The sequence below is a fragment of the Manacus vitellinus genome, unplaced genomic scaffold (genome assembly GCF_001715985.3).
Source record: "Manacus vitellinus isolate BGI_N305 unplaced genomic scaffold, ASM171598v3 scaffold_26_pilon, whole genome shotgun sequence".
In the NCBI taxonomy this organism is placed as follows: domain Eukaryota; kingdom Metazoa; phylum Chordata; class Aves; order Passeriformes; family Pipridae; genus Manacus; species Manacus vitellinus.
In genome coordinates, this window is record NW_021939960.1 from 211,356 (window position 1) to 230,378 (window position 19,023).

At 42.7% G+C, this 19,023-nt stretch overlaps 1 protein-coding gene across 6 annotated transcripts in view; it reads left to right on the forward strand.

The window, feature by feature from the left end:
* PTPRT (protein tyrosine phosphatase receptor type T) overlaps positions 1 to 19,023 on the forward strand; it is a 272,419-nt gene that overhangs the window by 190,056 nt on the left and 63,340 nt on the right. For all 6 annotated transcript variants that reach the window (XM_018073978.3, XM_018073971.2, XM_018073972.2 and 3 more), the window contains exons 11-12: positions 54 to 90; positions 14,222 to 14,357. In XM_018073978.3, the coding sequence (XP_017929467.1) occupies positions 54 to 90; positions 14,222 to 14,357 (173 nt within the window). The remainder of the gene's footprint in view (positions 1 to 53; positions 91 to 14,221; positions 14,358 to 19,023) is intronic.

Below are 19,023 nucleotides of genomic sequence, written 5' to 3' on the forward strand. Positions count from 1 at the left end.
TACACACCTTGATGTTTTCCTATATGTGTTTTTTTTCTGCTTTTATTTTTCAGGAAACAAAAATCAACTGTGTCCGCCTGGCAACAAAAGGTATGTTGGGTCTCTCTTTCCTGCAAAGCACAATGCCAGTAATGTTAAAACTGCAGTGGTGGCACAACTTGATTACAGTTACTATCCAAAGAACCAGCCTCTTTATTTCTTCTTTTATTTTTTTTTCTTTTAAGGAAGATGACAGAGGCAGAACAACAATTTACAGAATCACTCCACTGTATTTGTGACCTCTGTTACTTTTTTAACCCACAATATCTTTTTCTGTGGTTCCTCCTTTCCCTTGTTCTGTCAGCAGCTTTTCTGTCCTCAGGACTGTTCTTGCTGTTGGCAGAACATCACTGGAAAAGTGACATTAAGTTGCTATTAAATTTGTTCTCTCTGCAACTGTACAAAGCAGATAAGAGGAGATCCCCTATAAGCCTCACCTTGAACACACCAGGGCACAATTCTTACATCACACCATTTTCATGGTATAATTCAACAGACTGGTAGAGTGCATTGCTTATTTTCACTGTGGTTGGCTCAAAATAGCCCAAACTGGCCCAAACAGACCAAACTAAGCAAACCCAAGACAAATAGCCCCAGGCTGGTTCACAAGGTGTAGCTCTTGAGGGAGCAACAGTGACAATGTCTGAGTTCCTTCTAGGAGCTCACAGTTGCTTTTAACAACTCCTGTGAAGATTTCAGAATCACCCCAGGGGCTACTTTGCCAGAAAATATGTCAGAAACCAATTTACTTGTAACACAGAGGAATAGCTGGAAAAAGATCTCCCCCAACACATGTTGTAGTCTCAAAACGAGCTGTAAGGAAATGCTGGAGTAATTGCCATGGGCTGTGCTACAAGTGACTCTCCAGTTCCAAAATATAGTGTTGCCAGCTTGTGCTCTTGCTGCCTTGCTGGAATGTCAAACAGCTGCATTGCTGCCTGTGGAGGCTTTTGACAGTTCACCAAAATTGGCAAGCACCCAGAAATCCTTTGAGGCACCATCCCATTTTTTCCATTCCTTCCACTCCTTATGGCAGAGGTTGATGACTTCAAGGCACTTTCTGCCCATCCCTTCTGCACCTGCACTTGCAGAGGAGTTGGGAGGGCTCAAAGAAGCCCCATCTATCATTTTGTTGGATAGCAGAAAAGGGCTTTTCCCATCTTCCTATGGAGACATGCCAGGCTGTCCCAGAAAGCTGTGCCCTGGGATAGCAGGTGCAGCTGTTTTCCCTGCTGAGACCTGATACACAAACTGGTGGGGCTGTAAGAAGTTGTGTCACCACTGAAACACAAGGAGGATGAGCCATTTCTCCCCTTTCTCCTTCTCATCTGTGGCTCTGGTGCTCCCCATATCCTCTTGTTCCTTTCCTTTTTGAAAGTTCCCTGTAAAATCTTTATTTAATTCATTCTCTGGGTTACAAACATTCTATGTGTCTCAGTCTATGTGTCTCCTTCCTCTCAGTTTTTCCAGCTGGTAGTGATGTGACCATTTCAAATACCTGATTTTGGCTTTCTGGTGGTAGAAAGGGTAAGAGCAGGACTGAGTAAGACAAGAATGGGTGAAATGTGGCTCCTCAAGGTTTTGCAAAAGCATGACTAGAAGCCTCCTCATGAGATCAGAGATACTGGATTAATTAATTTTTGGAAACCTGTAGTTCTTCCTACTTCAGTCATTTATTTTTCTGGAGCTGGTGGAAGAATGGTGTCATGCTGTCAGGAAAGATATTTGCTCTGTGACTATTCAAAGGGAAATAAAAACTTACATAACTTAGAAAATCCCATTCTGGGTTTTTAGTTTGCACTGTCTGATTTGGGTACCTCAGAAAAGTGTCACAAAGGTGTTTGACCTTCCATTGACTTCTGCAAACTGATTTAATTTTCATTAAGCTGTTAGGTCACCAGGAAGAGTCAATAAGCCACCCTCCTTCTGTTGTTTCTGAATGCTGTATCTTTTTTTAAAAATGATCTCTTGCTAATATTAATTTAATAAGAGATACAGAGGAGATGGGTAGAGCCTGAGGATGTCTAGAGCCACTGCTTTTTGGTGATATTATTCTTGAGGATTTTTTTTTGTTGACATGAATGGAAAAGGACAAGAAATGATGGTAGTTCTAGTGTTCATTGTCGCTGTCTCAATTCATATCACTTTTGATTTATGGGCAGATATCTTATTCCTGTACGTGGAGTGCAGAAATCTCTGTGGAAATTCCTTTTCTTTTCCTCTTGTCCTCGCTCTGAATTGCAATGCTGTGATTCTCAGAGCCTGACCATTAGCATGGACACTGGGATATCCAGCTGGGGCTGATTTCATGCAGTTTGAGCTCTTCAGGGGTGCAGTGCTGGTTGCAGCTCACAACCAAAGCAGCATCAGGAGTGAATCTGTGGTGTTGGTAACACAGCAGTCCCTGCCATTGCTGGCACCTGGGCAGTGTCAGCAGCTGAGCAATAGCTGAACAGTGTGGTTCAGAGCTTACCCATAATTTCAGATTTCCCTGTGTCCTGAGGCTGAATTCCCACCATACATTAACTCCATATGAACAGAAGGACTCAGGCACTGCCCTTCCCGGCCCCTGAAAGAGGAAGGTTGTATCTGCCCTCTCTCTGCTGTGTGGCAGTGCACAGACACCCTCAAAACAGTAATTACCTTGTGTCCTGATCAAAGTCTGATATCTGGGATGTTCTAGATGCCCTACTGTGTCTGTGCTGTCTTCTGGCTGCTCATTATATTGATTATCCTTAATGGCATTGCCCTGTATTCACCTTTATTTGCATTGCTGTCTTGCTGAGGATACAATGAGCAAACCTGTAGTCTGCCTTTAACAAAACCAATAGAGCTGCTAGTGAGGATACCACTGTGGTCTCTCTGTAGGAATCTGCAAAAAAAAACACCAACCTTTTTTGGAATCAGGATTAATCATGGCATTGACAGCTCTTAAAAGCTCTGCTTTGAGTTGGTACCAGAGAAAAAAGCATATTTTGTTTTGATGCAAGAAAATAAATACATACTGCTGGTGCCAGACTAAATGTTCATTTGGGATCTAGGCCTAATTTTTCCATTCCTAGACTCTTGACACTGCAGCAGCTCCATTAACACTAGTGAAATGAGTCCTGATTTACACCAGTGACAGGAAGATTAGGATCGAGACGTGTTTAAGCAAGGCAAGTATTCTCTTGAAGTACTGGATTAACAAGGGCACTAAACGTGAGTGTGGGAGTAATTAGGCAGTGAAATGTGTTAGGCATGTGTTACTGGGGGATTATAACACATCTTGGGTGTTGCTGCAAGGCACCTGTTCAGAAGCTGAGTCGCTTTAATTACTGGAGAGACCCACGAGGCTGTTCCGCTGCCGCTCCCCCAGCAGCCTGGGAGCCAATTTGCTTTGTGTGTCCCATTGCCTCAACACCAAGGAAATGAAAGCAGAGAACTCTTTTTAAAGAGTTTTAGTCCATTGCAGAAAGTTTTGGAGGTTTCCCAGTTTTCTTTTCTCTATTAGCAAGAAATAGGCCGTTCAGATCGACCCCTTTGCAGTTCAGCCCAGCTCCACACAGGAGCTGCTTCCCAGCTCTCTGGGGCTTCACCCTTTGCATGGTTCCCTGTGTGCTGCTTCTAGTTCTTGTGGTAGCAAGAAAAAGCTCTCAGATCTTTCTGTTTGGGGTTATGAAATGTCAGGAGGTGGGGGCAGTGTCAGCCTTTCAGAGCACCAGGTCATGGCATCCTTCAAAGCAGAGCTGGGGGTCAGCACGTGTTTAACAGACATGGGGCAGCACATCTGTGAGCTCATTTCCTTCCATCCAGTGCTCCCATCTGGGAGCTGGCTGATGCCTGTGGGAAGGGCTGGTGGCAGGGACTCCCTGTCAGCCTTTGCTGTGGTGCCATTTGATGATCCATCAGAAAGCTCCCTGCGTTTGTCCAGTCTGTGCAGCCCATCCCACCTTTTGCCAGCATGTTTGAAATCCACAAACATTATTAACCTTTTGTATCTACGTGTGTATTTATTTTCAGATTCATTGCTCTCAAATTTCTTGCCACTTCCCTCCTCACATGGGCTACTCCTCTTTTTTTAAATTACTGGAGTAATGTCATCTTTCACAGCATTAGTCACTTGGATGCATCTCATTAGCATAAAGCACTCTTTAAAAATAAGTTTCTAATTAAACCCCAATTTACCAGCTCTCTGCCATACAGTTTTCATTCAGACAGTTTATTTATTGGTTTTGCCATTTGGTTTCCTTGATAGCATTTGTTTTAATATGTCCCATTCTTTCTGAATTAACTGACTTGTTCTCCCTGTTTTAAAGCAACATATTTATATTGACACTTTATTAGAGAAAATTGTAACCTCTTACCAAGAGAGAGTGATTACCTCTTGTATTCTTAAAGTGCATTAAATTAATTTCACAGTGTAATTGAAACCAAGGCAGAGGGCTCATTAATGGTTCCTTGTCTCCTGATACTCATTTCTTCTTTCTTTAAAATGTGAGTTCTTGCAAATGAAAGAATGGAACTATAATAATCATTATGAGGTACATTTTTATTTTTTTCCTTTTTTTTTTTCTGTGCATGCTGCCTGGGAACCATTTTGCTTGTTTTTAGCAGTAATAGGTAGACAAGAGGTGACCACGCGAAACCCGCCCAGCCTCTTGAGCACAGGTGATTATCAGTTCAGGAGAAGGAAAACTGGTCAACCTTCCAGAGGTCTGAGCAGCTTCATGACTTCTTGTTTCATATTTGTTTTGCATGGGAAAATACTTTAATAATTACTCCAATACAGTGTAAAAGGGGACAGTCCTCATATGTCACTCCTTCAGCTCCGAGGGGGATCTTGGCTTGTGCTGAGGGTCAGCTGGGGGGGCTCAAACCACTTAAATCTTCACAGGAGCACTTGAGTGTGGTGGAAGAGCCCCACAGATGCCCCTCTGCAGAGGTTGAATATCTCCCTGGGCGAGCATGGAGCTGAGCTGCATCTTCAGTTAAAGCAGCTCCAGAATTCACTGGGGCTGATCTCACTTATTCTTTGACAGCTGAGTGCTGCTGTTGAAGAAATATGGCAGGAAAATGAAAGCTTGGGTCTGGAAACCCTCTGTGTAGAAACTGCTGCTGCAGTCAGAGAAGCTGCAGGACTGAGCCTCAGCAGTAAAGTTGCTCACAGATCACAAGTGGGGATGTTTGGAGCTTCTCAAGGGTTTTGTGGTTTCATCAGGTTGAACCTGGAGGTCTGTGTGTCACCAGCTTGCCCCATCACGTGTAACACTGAGACCAGCACCATTAAATTTGAATGTGTAGAGAAAATTTAAATATAGAGAGGAAATCCCATCAGCTTTGTGGAAGTAGTTTTTTCTCCTTTGGCCTGATGTGCACGGAATGACTTGACTGGGGTGTGACAGCATTACATGTGATTAATGGGAAAGGGAGGGGAAAGGAGGGGATGGTTTTTCAGTTTTGAGGTGGGTTACATTTCTGTAGGGATGTTCCTGTTCTTCTCCCAGTGCTTCATGATTATTCCTGTCCACTTATGGCTTCCTCACCCAACAGTTTTTTCAACTACACATCAGGACAGCTGTGATGATACAGGGGCAGAAAAGTGCTGGGATCACTGTGAAGTTCAAATGGTTTTAAGATGGAAGAAAAGGTCCTGATTTTTGGTAGCACTGGAAGAAGGAAACTTCCTGAGATAGTCTTGTGACCTCATTTAAGAATTTGGGTCTAAAATGTCCTGGAAAATCTTGGGGCAGGAGGGAGACTGCAAGAAATCAGTGGAAAATGAGGAGGGAAAGTGTTCCTACTGTTCATACATGGTTTTGCTGCATATGAGAACTGTTCTTTTAATAGCTCCTGGTCCCTCAAATTCATTGAAGAGGCTTCTTTTGTTTTCTGAAATACAGTCTGGGTTTGTAGACAGATAATGTATTTTTTAAACGGATCTAATCCCACTTCAAATCTGTTTGTTATTGCATTTTGTCTTCTAATACACTGGAATGTTATTCCTTTGACAGGTTTATTCTGTTTTGTGCTATTTATTTCAGAGGGGTTTATCACACTTTTTGAGTTGAATGCATAAAAATGTTCAGTTGTTTTTTTCCCCTGAACGAATCTCTACCTTCTAAAAGTTATTTTTTAGCACTAGGTTTGTGTATCACCATACACAGCTGTTAATAGAAGACACACTTATGTTGCTCTTACTGAAAAATACACTTCACTGAGACAGAAATCAAACTTCCTGGCACATGGATACCAAATTAACCCAGTGAACATCTTTATTTTCACCAAATTTGGTGGCAAGACTTACTTAGAGGGATTTAAAATGTCACCTTTAGGGGCTTCCTTTTCCCAGGGAGATTTAAATTAGTGCAGAACCTGCTCTAGAGCTGGATGAGGCCACAGTGAACTGAATTTGGTAACTCCAACCCAGTTTCTAGAGAGCATTTTCTACTCCAGAGCTCTGCTGCACTGCTAGACCCTAATCTTGGTCTCCTCAATTAAAATAAGCAGCTGGAGAGAAGGGCAGAAGAGGCAGAGTGTTTAAGGTAAAATTTGGGATAGTTTAGCACTGTGCAAACATCAACTCTGTAATTCAGAGCATCCACTCCCAGGACACACTGGATATCTTCAGAAAAAGGGAGATTTTTTGAAAAAGCAGAATCAAATGTATTATTGCTGTGTGAGCCAAGTCCTCTGGGAATCAAAGCAGGCAAGGATTTACTTGGAGATTCTTGTCCCACTTCAGCACCCACCTGGTGGGAAAGGATGTTGTTGGCTCTACATGGCTGAGGCTGGTTGGCTCTACACTTATTTTTGCTTCCAAATAAACTGGTAGCCAGGCAAAGAGGGGGAAATGAAAAAAAAAAATGGTAGTTGGACATTAAAGCCACAAGTGAAGGTAAATCAGAAAGGATTTGGGGTTTGTTTATTTAGTTTTAATGCAGGGAGCAGTAGATGTTTATTCACTTGTGAAATTTAGGGGCATTTTTTCATCTCTCCTGCTTGAAGGTTTGCAGAAAGAACTGTCTGAATGTGCCCTGAAGCCTCTTCTGCACAAGGGCTGAGATGGGACAGGGGAGGGGGAAGCAGGAGGAGGGCTGTCACATTTTGGACAGCAGTGTTGCATGTTCCTGACCTTCACACACTTACACCATCTGAGTGATCAATATTTGGTCTCCATTTCCTGATATCTGGAGATCCTTTCCAAGGTGTGTCAGCCACTAGTCAGGTACTGTGGATCACTCAAAATGGTTTTCATAAACAGATTATCGTTGTCAGTGTCCTTTAACAGCACTTCCAAAGGCATCACAAACCCAAGGCTATTACAAATACATTATACCTCTGTTTCCTTAAATAGATTTCCAAACAAGCCAGTGTTCAGAAACAGGGTTAATATTAATGCATGAGCTTCTGAGCTTCTTCCAGGAACTGGACATTTAGAAACTACGTGGTGATATTAGGATCTGTGATAACATCACGAGAGAGGCAGGTGTAACAGAGACTGCTTTGTAGTATTGTTGTAGAGGGAAAGAAAAAAAATCTTCATTCCAGGCATGCCTGAAAGTGCTGCTTCCACTTGGCAGAGTGCAGGAGGTTCCAGTGTTTCATGCAGCACACGTAGAGCGTGTGTACAGACTCCCTGACACACTGCCCAGCTGACTCCTGCTTGCTGGGAGAGGCTCAGAGCCCTCCTTTGCATGCTGCTCACTCAGCCCAGGGGTGAAGCCTCACCAGGCATGGGTTTTGTAGGTTTTTGTAGGTTTTATAGGTTTTTGTAGGCCACTGTGGTACTTGGAACACCTTTGACCAGTCAGGCTCAAGAGGTGATTTTATTTCAGTATTCATTTCCTACCCACCCCTTGACTTTGCTCACTGGTTTTGCAGCTTCTGCAGCTGGTGTGGGTGTGGATTTTGAATGATAATCGTGATGAGATCAGGGTAACTTCTTGGAGGGGACTGACTGATGCAAAGGTTAATTATTTTTTGTTAACAGGGTGTGATGAGTGTGTTATATGCCCACAACACTGTGCACTGTGAAGTGTTCACATGTATCAGTCAAAAGATTGATCCGCCCGTGTCTGTTTTGGACCACACAAAAATTAAGTCACATCTGTCAGTTTGAACTTGTGATAACGGGAATTTTGCTTGCTTTCCATTTTTGTAATATTGAGCTGGTTTCTAAATAACTCTGCAAAAGTGGGGAGTTAAAATGGGAACCTGCTCTCACCCCCGAACCATCCCATCACTTGTTGTCATCACAGCAGCTGCTCTTTAGCTGAGCTCTTCTTTCAAGCAAATGTAATAACCTTTCTCATTCTTGGGGACCATATATCTGCCTTTAGCACAAATTAAGTGCTTCTGTAGGAGGAGAAAAGAAAAGCCTTTGTGGTGGATTTGCCTGGAATCTCCAGAATCAATTATTCTCTTAGTGCTATTTTTTAATTCTCATCCAGTTTAGTATAATGCTGATCTTGATTCCTCTCTGTGTATTTACCTTCATCCTCCCACAGATTCAACCTGTAAGCTTGAAAATCCCTCATACAAATTCTGGTTTGTCTTTCTGTCCTGGTCTGCTTTATTTTGCTGCTCTCTCTGCTTAGAATATGGTTGAAAGCTTTTGCCTCTCACCATTCTTTCCCTTCTTTTTGACCTTTGTTGAAGAAATGAGTATGTCTCATTGTAGGCTTACGCCTGTGCTGTTTGCAGTCTTCAATAACTGGAGGAGGCAAATTGGTGTAGTGATGTTACATGTAGTGATACTCTTTGTGGTGTTATTTTTTTTTTTAATGAATTACAACAAAGAAATAACCAAAGTGGAATGTGGCTTTCAGATTTGATGAGCTGTTTCATTGTTGGTTCATGATGTACAGCAGCATTGGCTTTGTGCACAGTTTTTTAGCCCCAGCACAATGTTGGAAGTTTTATACTGGTCAGCTGATGCCCAGGGCTGGTGCTTGGTATTCTAGAATAGGATATAAAATGGTGTTTCCCACCTTTATCTCAGTGTTAATCATTCTTGGAGGTCTGGCCTCGTGTCTGCATGTCAGACTGTGCTCCACAGGTACAGATATTATCAGGCTCTGAGAACATTTCTATGTGCAGAGATGCTTGAATCATTTGTAGGCCACTCACATAGAAAGCACCATAAAAAAATAAATAAAGGAAATCATGTTTACAAGTGATTTGAGAATAGCTGTCTTTTGAATATAAGCCTCTAGGTCTGTTAGGAGATTTTGCATTCAGTCTGCAGCCTGGCCATTATGTGCTGCAAAGAAATCATTCTGATTGAACAGCTCATTTTAATGACTGTGAACCCAATATTTTTCATTAATTTTTCCGGGTTAAATAATGCTTTGAAGTGATTTTTTCTGATTGGTTTCTGTTCCACGAGTGGATTTCTGTCTGAAGAGGCTGTGTTCTTAGGTGTCACAAATTTGAAACCAAACCTCATCTGTGCCAGACTTGTCCCCTTGTTGGGTCTCTCCTGGACCTGGAGGCTGAACCAATGCTTGTGTTGCTTCTCTCACTTTGTCCCTCCCTCCTTTACACTTGCACTGCCCTTTTCTTGACCCTGCTGTCCTTAGAGCCATTTTATTTGCTTTCCCTCCTCCTGTTATGCTTTGGGATGCTCCTCTCTCCTACACAGGGACCCAGCTACCACTGACTGTGCTACCACTTCCATTGAAGGACTTTGTTCTCTCTTCCTCACCACCTGGAAATCTTACACAAATACCTGACTTTTCCTCCTGCTTATGGCTCTTTTGAATCCTTTTTCCTGACAGTTACATTTTTCTAAATGCAATTTTGTAATTGCTGCTTAAAGGACGTTTCAAATTGCAGTTTGTGAAATGGGTTTTATAGAAGAAACCTGTATTATCAGTCCTGCTTAGCTCCATGCACTCAATAATCATTCTTTCCTGGGTGTTTTTCAGAGTGCCACCTCCACAGAGAAGGTTGCTTTATATCTGGTGGCTTATTTTCAAATAATATATCCATGCATAAATTGCTGGGAGAAGGATTGCTATGGTACCTTTCCCTCAGCTGTTCTTCCCCCAGAGGGTGGTTGGCACTGACCAGGCTCCCCAGGGCAGTGGGCACAGCTCCAAGGCTGCCAGAGCTCCAGGAGGGTTTGGACAATGCCCTCAGGCACATGAGGGCTTTCTTGGGGTGTCCTGTGCAAGACCTGTAGTTGGACTTGATGATCCTGATGGGTCCCTTCCATCTCAGCATATTTTATGATTCTGTGATTCCACAGCAGCAAGGCCAGATTAGAGCTTAATCAAAACCTTAATTAAACCATCAGTGCTTGATGATCCATAAACCTGACTTCTCCTGGGCTAATGAGCTGGATGACTCTGGGAAATAAACCATTTTCCCTGCTCTGCCCTCTTTGCTTCTCTGCAGCATCACCAGAACAGCATCTCCCATAAATGTGCTTCTTGTAACGCCTTCTGTCTCACTGCAAGATGCTGGATCTGGGAACTTTGAAGAGACAAAGTAAATTGGGTTGCTAGGAAAGGACTAAAGTGTTGAAATAGCTCTGAATGACAAATGGAGAGCTGGGTGAACGCTGATGCCTGGGAAAGTCAGATTGGTGCTGCTGGCCAGGCTTCTGGGATGGTGCATTTTGTACAGCACAGAAATGTGTATCTCTGGAAGTAGTAGCCTGGTGTAGTAGATAAGCACAGATAGGGAGTCAGGGGACCTACAGTCTTCACTTCTCTGGCACTGTCTTCTATCATTTGCCTTCCTTATTAAGAAATCAAGCTTAGGGCAGAAAATTGTCCTGCTTCATGTTGGTGCAGTGTAATGGGGTCCTGACCTGAGCAGGGGCTCTGGGTGCCACACACACTAATAACAGTGCTGACCTGTTCTGTATCCTATTATTCCAGTATCCAGCTTCTGTTACTAGGACCAATTTATTCCAGGAGATGTGGTGGAAGTAACGACTAGAAAATATGGTTATTGTTTATTTTCCTTGTTTTAATGTCGGCAGAATATAAACATTGTTTTTCATAAAGGAGAGGGTGGCCCCTCAAGTACAGCAGTGCAGAGCTTTCCAAGTGTATTTAAAGGTATTTGTATGAAATGGCCATCTGAGCAGTTTCTATGGGCTGCTGTGCTCAGAGGATTTCAGATCCTGCGTCCCTATAAAGGAGAGGAAGAAAACGGAATTCTAAAGCAGCATTTCTGTCAGGAGCAGCAGAAGTCACCTCCTGCAAGGACAGGGACAGCTCACAGATGTCCTCCTACCAGGATAAAAATGTTCCTGCCTACAGCTGGTGGTGGGAGCACGAGCAACCAGAGGAGATTGAGGCATCTGCAAGGAAAATATCCCAGAATGGCAGGAAAACGAGGGACTTCTGCAGTAGTTTCATTGCAAGGCTTTAAGGATCCCAGAGCCAGCAATTTGCTGACACTGTCATATCTTCAATTCCTAGGCACTATTAGCTGAGACAACTTACAAATGGTTGGACTAGTAGCCTAAAGGAATTGTTGGCCTTTGCCAAGACAGATAGAAAGAGTTGCACTGAAGATTCGAGTGAATCAGTCACTGCAGTGTGGAGGTGTCAGGACGGATAATGAGCCTTTATCCTCCTTCCAGGACTGCAGGAGCCTGCAAAGGGATGAGAAATACCAGATAAAAATACACTGACCACACATTGCCTGTAGTAACAAGCAGCAGCCTGGCAAAATCCAACCAATCGAGTGGATCAGAGGATGGAGTTGACAGTCCATTCTTGTTTTTTGTTTAACGTGGCTCACACTTCATGAGGGCATTCAGATGGTACAAAAATGAGGGGGGTCTGACTGCTCTTTGTGATAGAAAACCATTCTCCAGCACCTGTTATTTAGGGTCATAGGAGTAACTGCAACTCTAGTGAAGGACAGTTTGGAGTGCTTCTGACTTTCACTTCAAATGAATAGAGTTTTAGCCATTTTTCAGGGAGAAATTGTACCTTTGTGGTTGACTTTGTTGTGTGATGGTGTCAGGATTGCCTGTGTGATGGTATACCTCGAGGACAGATTTGCTCCAGGACTGTAAGAGGTGTTATCAAATAAAGATGGTAATATGCAACTGAGGGGTTATTTTATTTCCCTGCTCAGGAGTCCCATTAGGGCACTTCAGACATGTGAGCACAGAAGTTACCAGTGAACTCTTAACTAAGGGGGCAAATTGGTGAAGGCAGCAGAGCAGTAGAGTTGTCAGGGACAAAAAGATGAAAATTATATGTATGTTTCCAAGAGCCAGCATTTTTTTGCTTGGTAAATATTGGGTTTTGCTCTGGCAGAACAGATTACCAGCTTAGCTGTAGGAGGAAGGGAATCATTCTTCTATTGCTGCATGTGGTGAGTTTTCTTAATTTTGCATTTCTGGTGTCAGTGGGCTGTGTGTGCTCTTCAGGATACTGTGGGAGGAGAATATAACAGTTTGTTGAAGATAAGATCCTCATCCCTGGAAGTCCATCAGCTAAGGCCCTATTCAGAACATAGCAGAAAGCCCTATATTGGTATTTTATTATTCTGTATCATATCCTATATCTATATCATCTATATCATTCTGTATCATAGAATCATGGAATGATTTGGGGTGGAAGGGACCTTAAAGACCATCTCATTCCAACCCCCATGATTTGATCATAGTGACCCTTGGGATTCATCCTTGCAAATAAAGATCTTTTAAAGCCTGTGCAGTTTAATGTGTGCCAAACAGGCAATAGAATAACCCAGTGAGGCTTTGTGCTATCTCACCAACACATGAGCTTGGTTGAATATTATCTCCCCAAACAACTTCAGAACAGAAGGGATTCAGATTTTCCTGAAGGTCACCAACACAGAATTATTAAAAGAGCAAAACATTATGGTCTTCTGATGTCAGCCCTCTGTTTTCACCTTTGATGCCCTTTCCCTACTGCATTTAAGCTGTGGAGGAAGACTTGGCCGACTCCCCCAGCAAAGGTGAAGCCCAAGATAAGAGTGTGATCTCCTGTAACATGAATTCATTTAACTTCCTTAACTTGCCATGGTGATATTTTTAGGAGTAGTTAAGTATATCAGGAATATAATGAAGATAGGCTTATTTAGTCTTTAGAGTAGCCATGACTCAAATCTTGTGGGGCTTTCTAAATCAAGCTCAGTGGCTCAAGCTATATCTGGAAAAATTCTGTGCAGCAAGTAGTGAAGTCAGCAGAGCCAATAATGAGCACTGTGGAAGCAGCAGCAGGGGAGAGGGCAACATTCTGTCAGGTGCTGTTAGTGCAGGGAGAACAGGCTCTCAAAATCAGATCACAGCAAGGAAGGGAAAGCGGAAATGCTGCGCAAATAACGTTCCTAAATATGTTTTGGTTTTAGGTGTGCAGGCTTCACTCTTAAAAAAAAAAAACAGAAAAATTCAAATGGAAATTATGTTGTCTTGCCTGGGCTGCAGGAGAAGTCACACCTGGAGATGATGTGTGAGGGTGGGGAGGCCCTGGCACAGGTTGCCCAGAGAAGCTGTGGCTGCCCCTGGATCCCTGCAAGTGTCCAAGGCCAGGTTGGATGGGGCTTGGAGCAACCTGGGCTAGTGCAAGGTGTCCCTGCCCATGGCAGGAGGGTTGGAATGAGATGATCTTAAAGGTCCCTTGCAACCCAAACCATTCTAGAATTCTGTGTTTATTCTAGGGTGCTCTGTGTGTTGGGATTAATCTTTGTTACATGTAGAATTGTAATTTTTATGTTCACCAAAATATGGGCCTCCATATTTGCAGTGAGATATAGAGGTGTGTGCTGATTTTAGAGGGGAAGAAAGTTTCTACAAGTATTGTTATTGTATGTTACTGCAAACTTTTGCATTCATTATCTTGATGAGTAAGGATTGCACCTCCACTCAAGATATTTGAGATTAAAATTACAGCTGCTACTCTCTTGTTTCTGGGGGTATGCTGAGTGCTTCAGGAGAGTAAATTCCCCATTACAGTATCATATAGTAAAATATTAGAATCATTTGCATTACACTGGGATTTTACAGCCGATTACTGCTCTGAATTATCTGTCATTAGCTCTCATTAAAGGCAGATTTGATTAGATGGACAATTGCCTATTGCAATTTGATTGCAAATACGTTGTTAGGCTTTCAAATGAATATTTAAAGTGGATCATTGCATGATTTCCCTACAAACCTTTTTTTTTTTATCTTCTCCTTCCTCTCCCTCCATCTTTTAAGGAGCTTCCACCCAGAATTCCAATGCAGTGGAACCAGAAAAACAAGTTGACAGCACAGTAAAAATGGCTGGAGTTATAGCTGGTCTCCTGATGTTTGTGATTATCCTCTTGGGAGCAATGCTTACCATCAAGAGAAGGTAAGTTTCTGCTTTGCTTCCATCTTGGACCTATTGATTACAGTGTTGTTGTTTCAAAAAGAAGAATAAATAAAGGGAGATCAAACATTCTCTTTGTGTTACAGAGGGCAGCAGTTAATACTTATTTATGCAACATTAACACTTAAGAGGTTGTAGTCCCAGAGGAAATGCTTGTTCTGAGGGATATTACATGAGTAACAGAGGAATGGTTATTACTGCAAAGAGTTAATGATCATTAATTGATAATTAATGTGAAGGGATAACTCATGAAGTAGCATGTAGAAGTACAAAGTGATAAATGGAGCACCTCTCCTAATAGGAAAGGTTGAGAGAATTGGGATTGTTGAGCCTGGAGAAGAGAAAGCTTTGGGATGATCTGATTGTGGCCTTCTAGTACCCAAAGGGAGCTACAAGAAAGATGAAAAAAGAGTATTTATAAGGGCCTGGAGTGACAGGACAAGGGGGAATGGCTTCACACTGACAGAGAGAAAGTTTAGGTTGGATATTAGGAAGAAATCCTTCCCTGTGAGGGTGGGGAGGCCCTGGCACAGGTTGCCCAGAGAAGCTGTGGATGCCTCACCCCACCCAGTTTTCCAACACTTGATCCTCCTGATGTTTTGTCTGTCATGACTGTTACAACACAAGTTATCTCACAGATAACAAAGCCAGAACCAAAAATACTCACAATGCAGAGGTTGGAGACTGAGGACCCACTTGCTCTATATAAAAGTTCCCAAAAGTTCTCATGCTGACCTGAGACAGTGCATGTGTTTTTCTGGGGAACTGGTCTGGTCCCTGAAGCAGCAATATTTGGTGGATTTGGGTGTGATGTCCCATGGACAGAACTTTGCCACAGGCTCTGTAAACTTAGGCACCTTTCTTCAATATTAAAAGAAAGGAGGTGAGTGGGTGTATTAGAAATCTAAATTCTCCATTTTTGATTTCTAGAGCTGAAAAATTACATTTTCCTGTGTTGTTTCCACCCCCCAGTGCAAACAGGCAAAATCCCTGCAGCCTGTATCTCTCTTTGCCAGTTTGCTGTCCTTGGCAAGGTTGCCCACTGGAACCCACACTAAGAAATAAACTGGCTCACTGACTTTAAAATCTTTTCCCATTTAGAAGCTCTAGCAGAGCAGGAGGAGGTTTTGGAGGCTGTCTCACACCTCCAGCACCACTCCCAGACCTGCTGAGCCCACAGGTTCTGGGGCTCCCCTGGATGGGCAGCAGCAGTCACGTCCAATTGAGGCTTGGAGCTGCATATGGACAAGTGTTCCCTGAAGATGAACTTAAGCCTGTCAGGCTCATTTAATTTGTAAACTAATGTGGATTGGGACCAGCTTTTATAAAAGGAGAAGCTGATTTGGACCACAAATTGATTGGAACTTTTAGAGGTGCAGAGCTGAAAGTTTGTGTTCTTCTGAGAGAAGAGTTTAACAACAAAGTTCTCTTTCTGTTTTGCAGACAGAAGCACTGGGAGCTTAAGCTCTTGCATTCCACTTTTGCATTAACCTCACTTCTAAAAGAGTTCCCTTCTCAGTGCACTGAGACCAATTCCTCACTGAACAAACTGTGTAGTCTTACAAGGCAGCAATGCAGAAAAATAATTTAATTAGATGAACTCAGGATGTTGTCTTCAAATGGAGCTGGAAAATATCACAGTGACATTTGTTCACGATCCAGGGCTCTGCAGTTCACTGGGAATGGGTACAGGGGTGGATTCCCTCAGTGAAGCATTTTGTCAACCACTGCAAACAAAAAAGGAGGGAGAGGGATTAGATGAGACAGGAGCACTAAGAGAAGGAAGACACTGGTTTGAGATGAGCATTGGGATTGTCAGAAGCTTCATTTTGTTCTTGTGAGACACCAAATCAGCAGCACACTGGTTTGAACCTTTCAGATGCCAGGCATGAGCAAGTCCAATTGCTCATAGTTTCAGCAGACCATATTGCAAAAATTCCTGCAACTCACAAATTTCTTGGGGGCTGACGAAGTTTTATAGTGTTTAGACAGGTATGTGAAGTTAATTAAACCAGTCAGAATCTTTATGCAGTGGAAAATTTGGGTTTGACTTTATTATCTAAAAGTTTCAGTTGAAACCTCGGATCACTTAAAGTCTGCTGCAGATTCTGTATGAGTATGTGTAAAACTTGTGTGTGTATATATATATATATATATATGTGTGTGTTTTAAATATGACTGTCTTACAGTATCTAAAATCAGAATCAATTACAAAATCTGTTTTCTTGGTTTTGGGAACCCAGTAGCTCTGTGAGTTACATCACAGTATCATCATCACGTGTGTGACACACAAATTGCTGCCACATAATGGAGAGAAACTATTTACAAGGACATGTCATGACAGGTCAAGGGGGAATGGCTTCAAACTAAAAGAAAGTGGGTTTAGGTTGGATATTAAGAAGAAATTCTTCCCTGTGAGGGTGGGGAGGCCCTGGCACAGGTTGCCCAGAGAAGCTGTGGCTGCCCCATCCCTGCAAGTGTCCAAGGCCAGGTTAGACAGGGCTTGGAGCAACCTGGGCTAGTGGAAGGTGTCCCTGCCCATGGCAGGGGGTGGAATGAGATGATCTTTAAGGTCCCTTCCAACCCAAACCATTCAGTGATTCTATGATAATTTAACCTGTTAATTTATAGGTGGTGATCAGTGCCCGCTTGAGTGGATTTGCCCATGGAAGGCAGTACTGTTTTCTTTCATTAATAGATACATATCTTGAAATACCTCATTTTTATTGTATCAAAACAATTCCAGTTCTCTATAAGGAGATTGTTTCTTTGTCCTTAATATTAGTTAAATATATTTGTGTACCAGAGAATACAGGATTGGTTAGTAAAACCAAACTGAAACAAGACATTTGTAAACTTCTTTTTAGGAGAAAATACCCTTTGACTTTGCCCCCCCAAAGGATTTGATTTTGGTCAGTTGTGATTTCATCTGGACAGTTTTAATTCCGGTGTAATCGTGACTTGCATTTCCCTGGAGTGAAGAATGTGACACTTCTCAGGCTTGTGTGTTTGAGCAGACAAAGCCTCCACTGACCCCTTAAATATAAGGCTGAATAAATAGGATCAGACAGCCTGTCATGGGTGTACTGTAAATAAGTTCTTTAAACTGCTGTCAGTAGCAAAAAAGGAGATTTGGGGCTATGTAGGGTCTAGGATTATTTCCTTCTATGAAAATTCAGCTCCTTATTCTGGATTAGGATTTAGGTTGTTACCTTAAACTAATTAAATAAAACCCCAAAGCCTCTTGGGCAGAGCATACCCAAGCTGTAGGATAGAATCAGCAAAAGGGATATTTGCACATTTGTTGCCCCATGTCCCTCCTGTGTCCATATTTAAGGTGGGACACAACCAGGGGTTTTTGGGTTGTTTCATACATTCTAGGACCAGGTCATGTTTTTACTGAACCATAACTCTGACCAGTTTTCACAGTAAGCTTTGAAATATTCCTTAGGAAGTCCTTATTTTAGGCTGCATATTTCAGGAGAATTTGAGCCAAAATGGACTGTCCAATTCCAAAACATAACCCTCCTTTTGCTTGCCTTTATTTTCTGTCCTTATGGAGCAGATCTTTCTGAGCTTTCTTCTGCAGCCTGGAGGGATGTGCAGCTTTTAATGAGAGCTGAGAGTCTGGTGTGATCACAGATGTCTCCTGGTGAGACAGGAGAGCAGCAGAAAGAACAGCAAGATGCTGAAGGGAACAATTGCAGTGGATAGTCCTGTGTGAAACCTGGCCTGGCCTCAGGGGGGGTTGGTTTAATGGAATGATTTTGGGGGTGTAGGAGGTTCAGCTTTGTGAGCTCTCATTTTACACATTCTGGTTGTTTTTCCCTTTGTTCAGAAGTTATTGGGAACTTGGAATTCCACAGTGAAACTCAGTGGCAGTCACTGCACCTTTCTGGTGCATTCTATGGCACATGGGATTTCTGGGTTTCATGAGATAAGAGAATTATGTTAAAATACCTTCAGGTGTACCTTGGAATCCGTGCCATTCCAATAGCTTGGAAAATAATAGGAATCTGGCCAGAATTCCAGGTTTATAGCAAGAACCACCTCCAGGAAAACCAAGTCATTCCCATTTAATCCTCATGAACTGTCCTTAGCCCCGTGTGTGCACAGCAAAGGGGGTGACTTTGGACAGAGTGACTGTGCTGAGTCTGGTTCCCCCGTGTGCTTATGGAATTTGTGTTCAGAGCAACCATGAAAGTGACCACTTGAACCCTGCAATTGTATTTCTAAGCAATTCCTAGTGTTTGTGGAGTCTTCAAGGATTGGATTTTAAAGTTGTGCAGCAGACTGAAGTTTGTGTTTCCCTGTTTTTCCCTGTCTTGACCGCTGCTGCTGCTTTTGAGACTCCTCGTGCCTGGCGGGAGATCTGTAACACCCTGGGCCACATCTGCTGTGAGCCAGCTTTTCAGAGGAGCCCTTTTCCAGTTATGAAAAGGAAAGCATCACCTCTTAAGTTCTTACTGACTGCCAAGGCTCGGTTTGTGGCGCTGCTCAAACACATATCAAAATGTTCCGGAGAGAATTGTTGAAAAACTGTGGTAGAAAATGCTTGTTCACAGTGACGCAGAAAGCTCATGCATACCCCCAGTGCTCAGCTCTAAATATGGAGTGATGCTTGAATTGGTAATGAACTATTTGCATT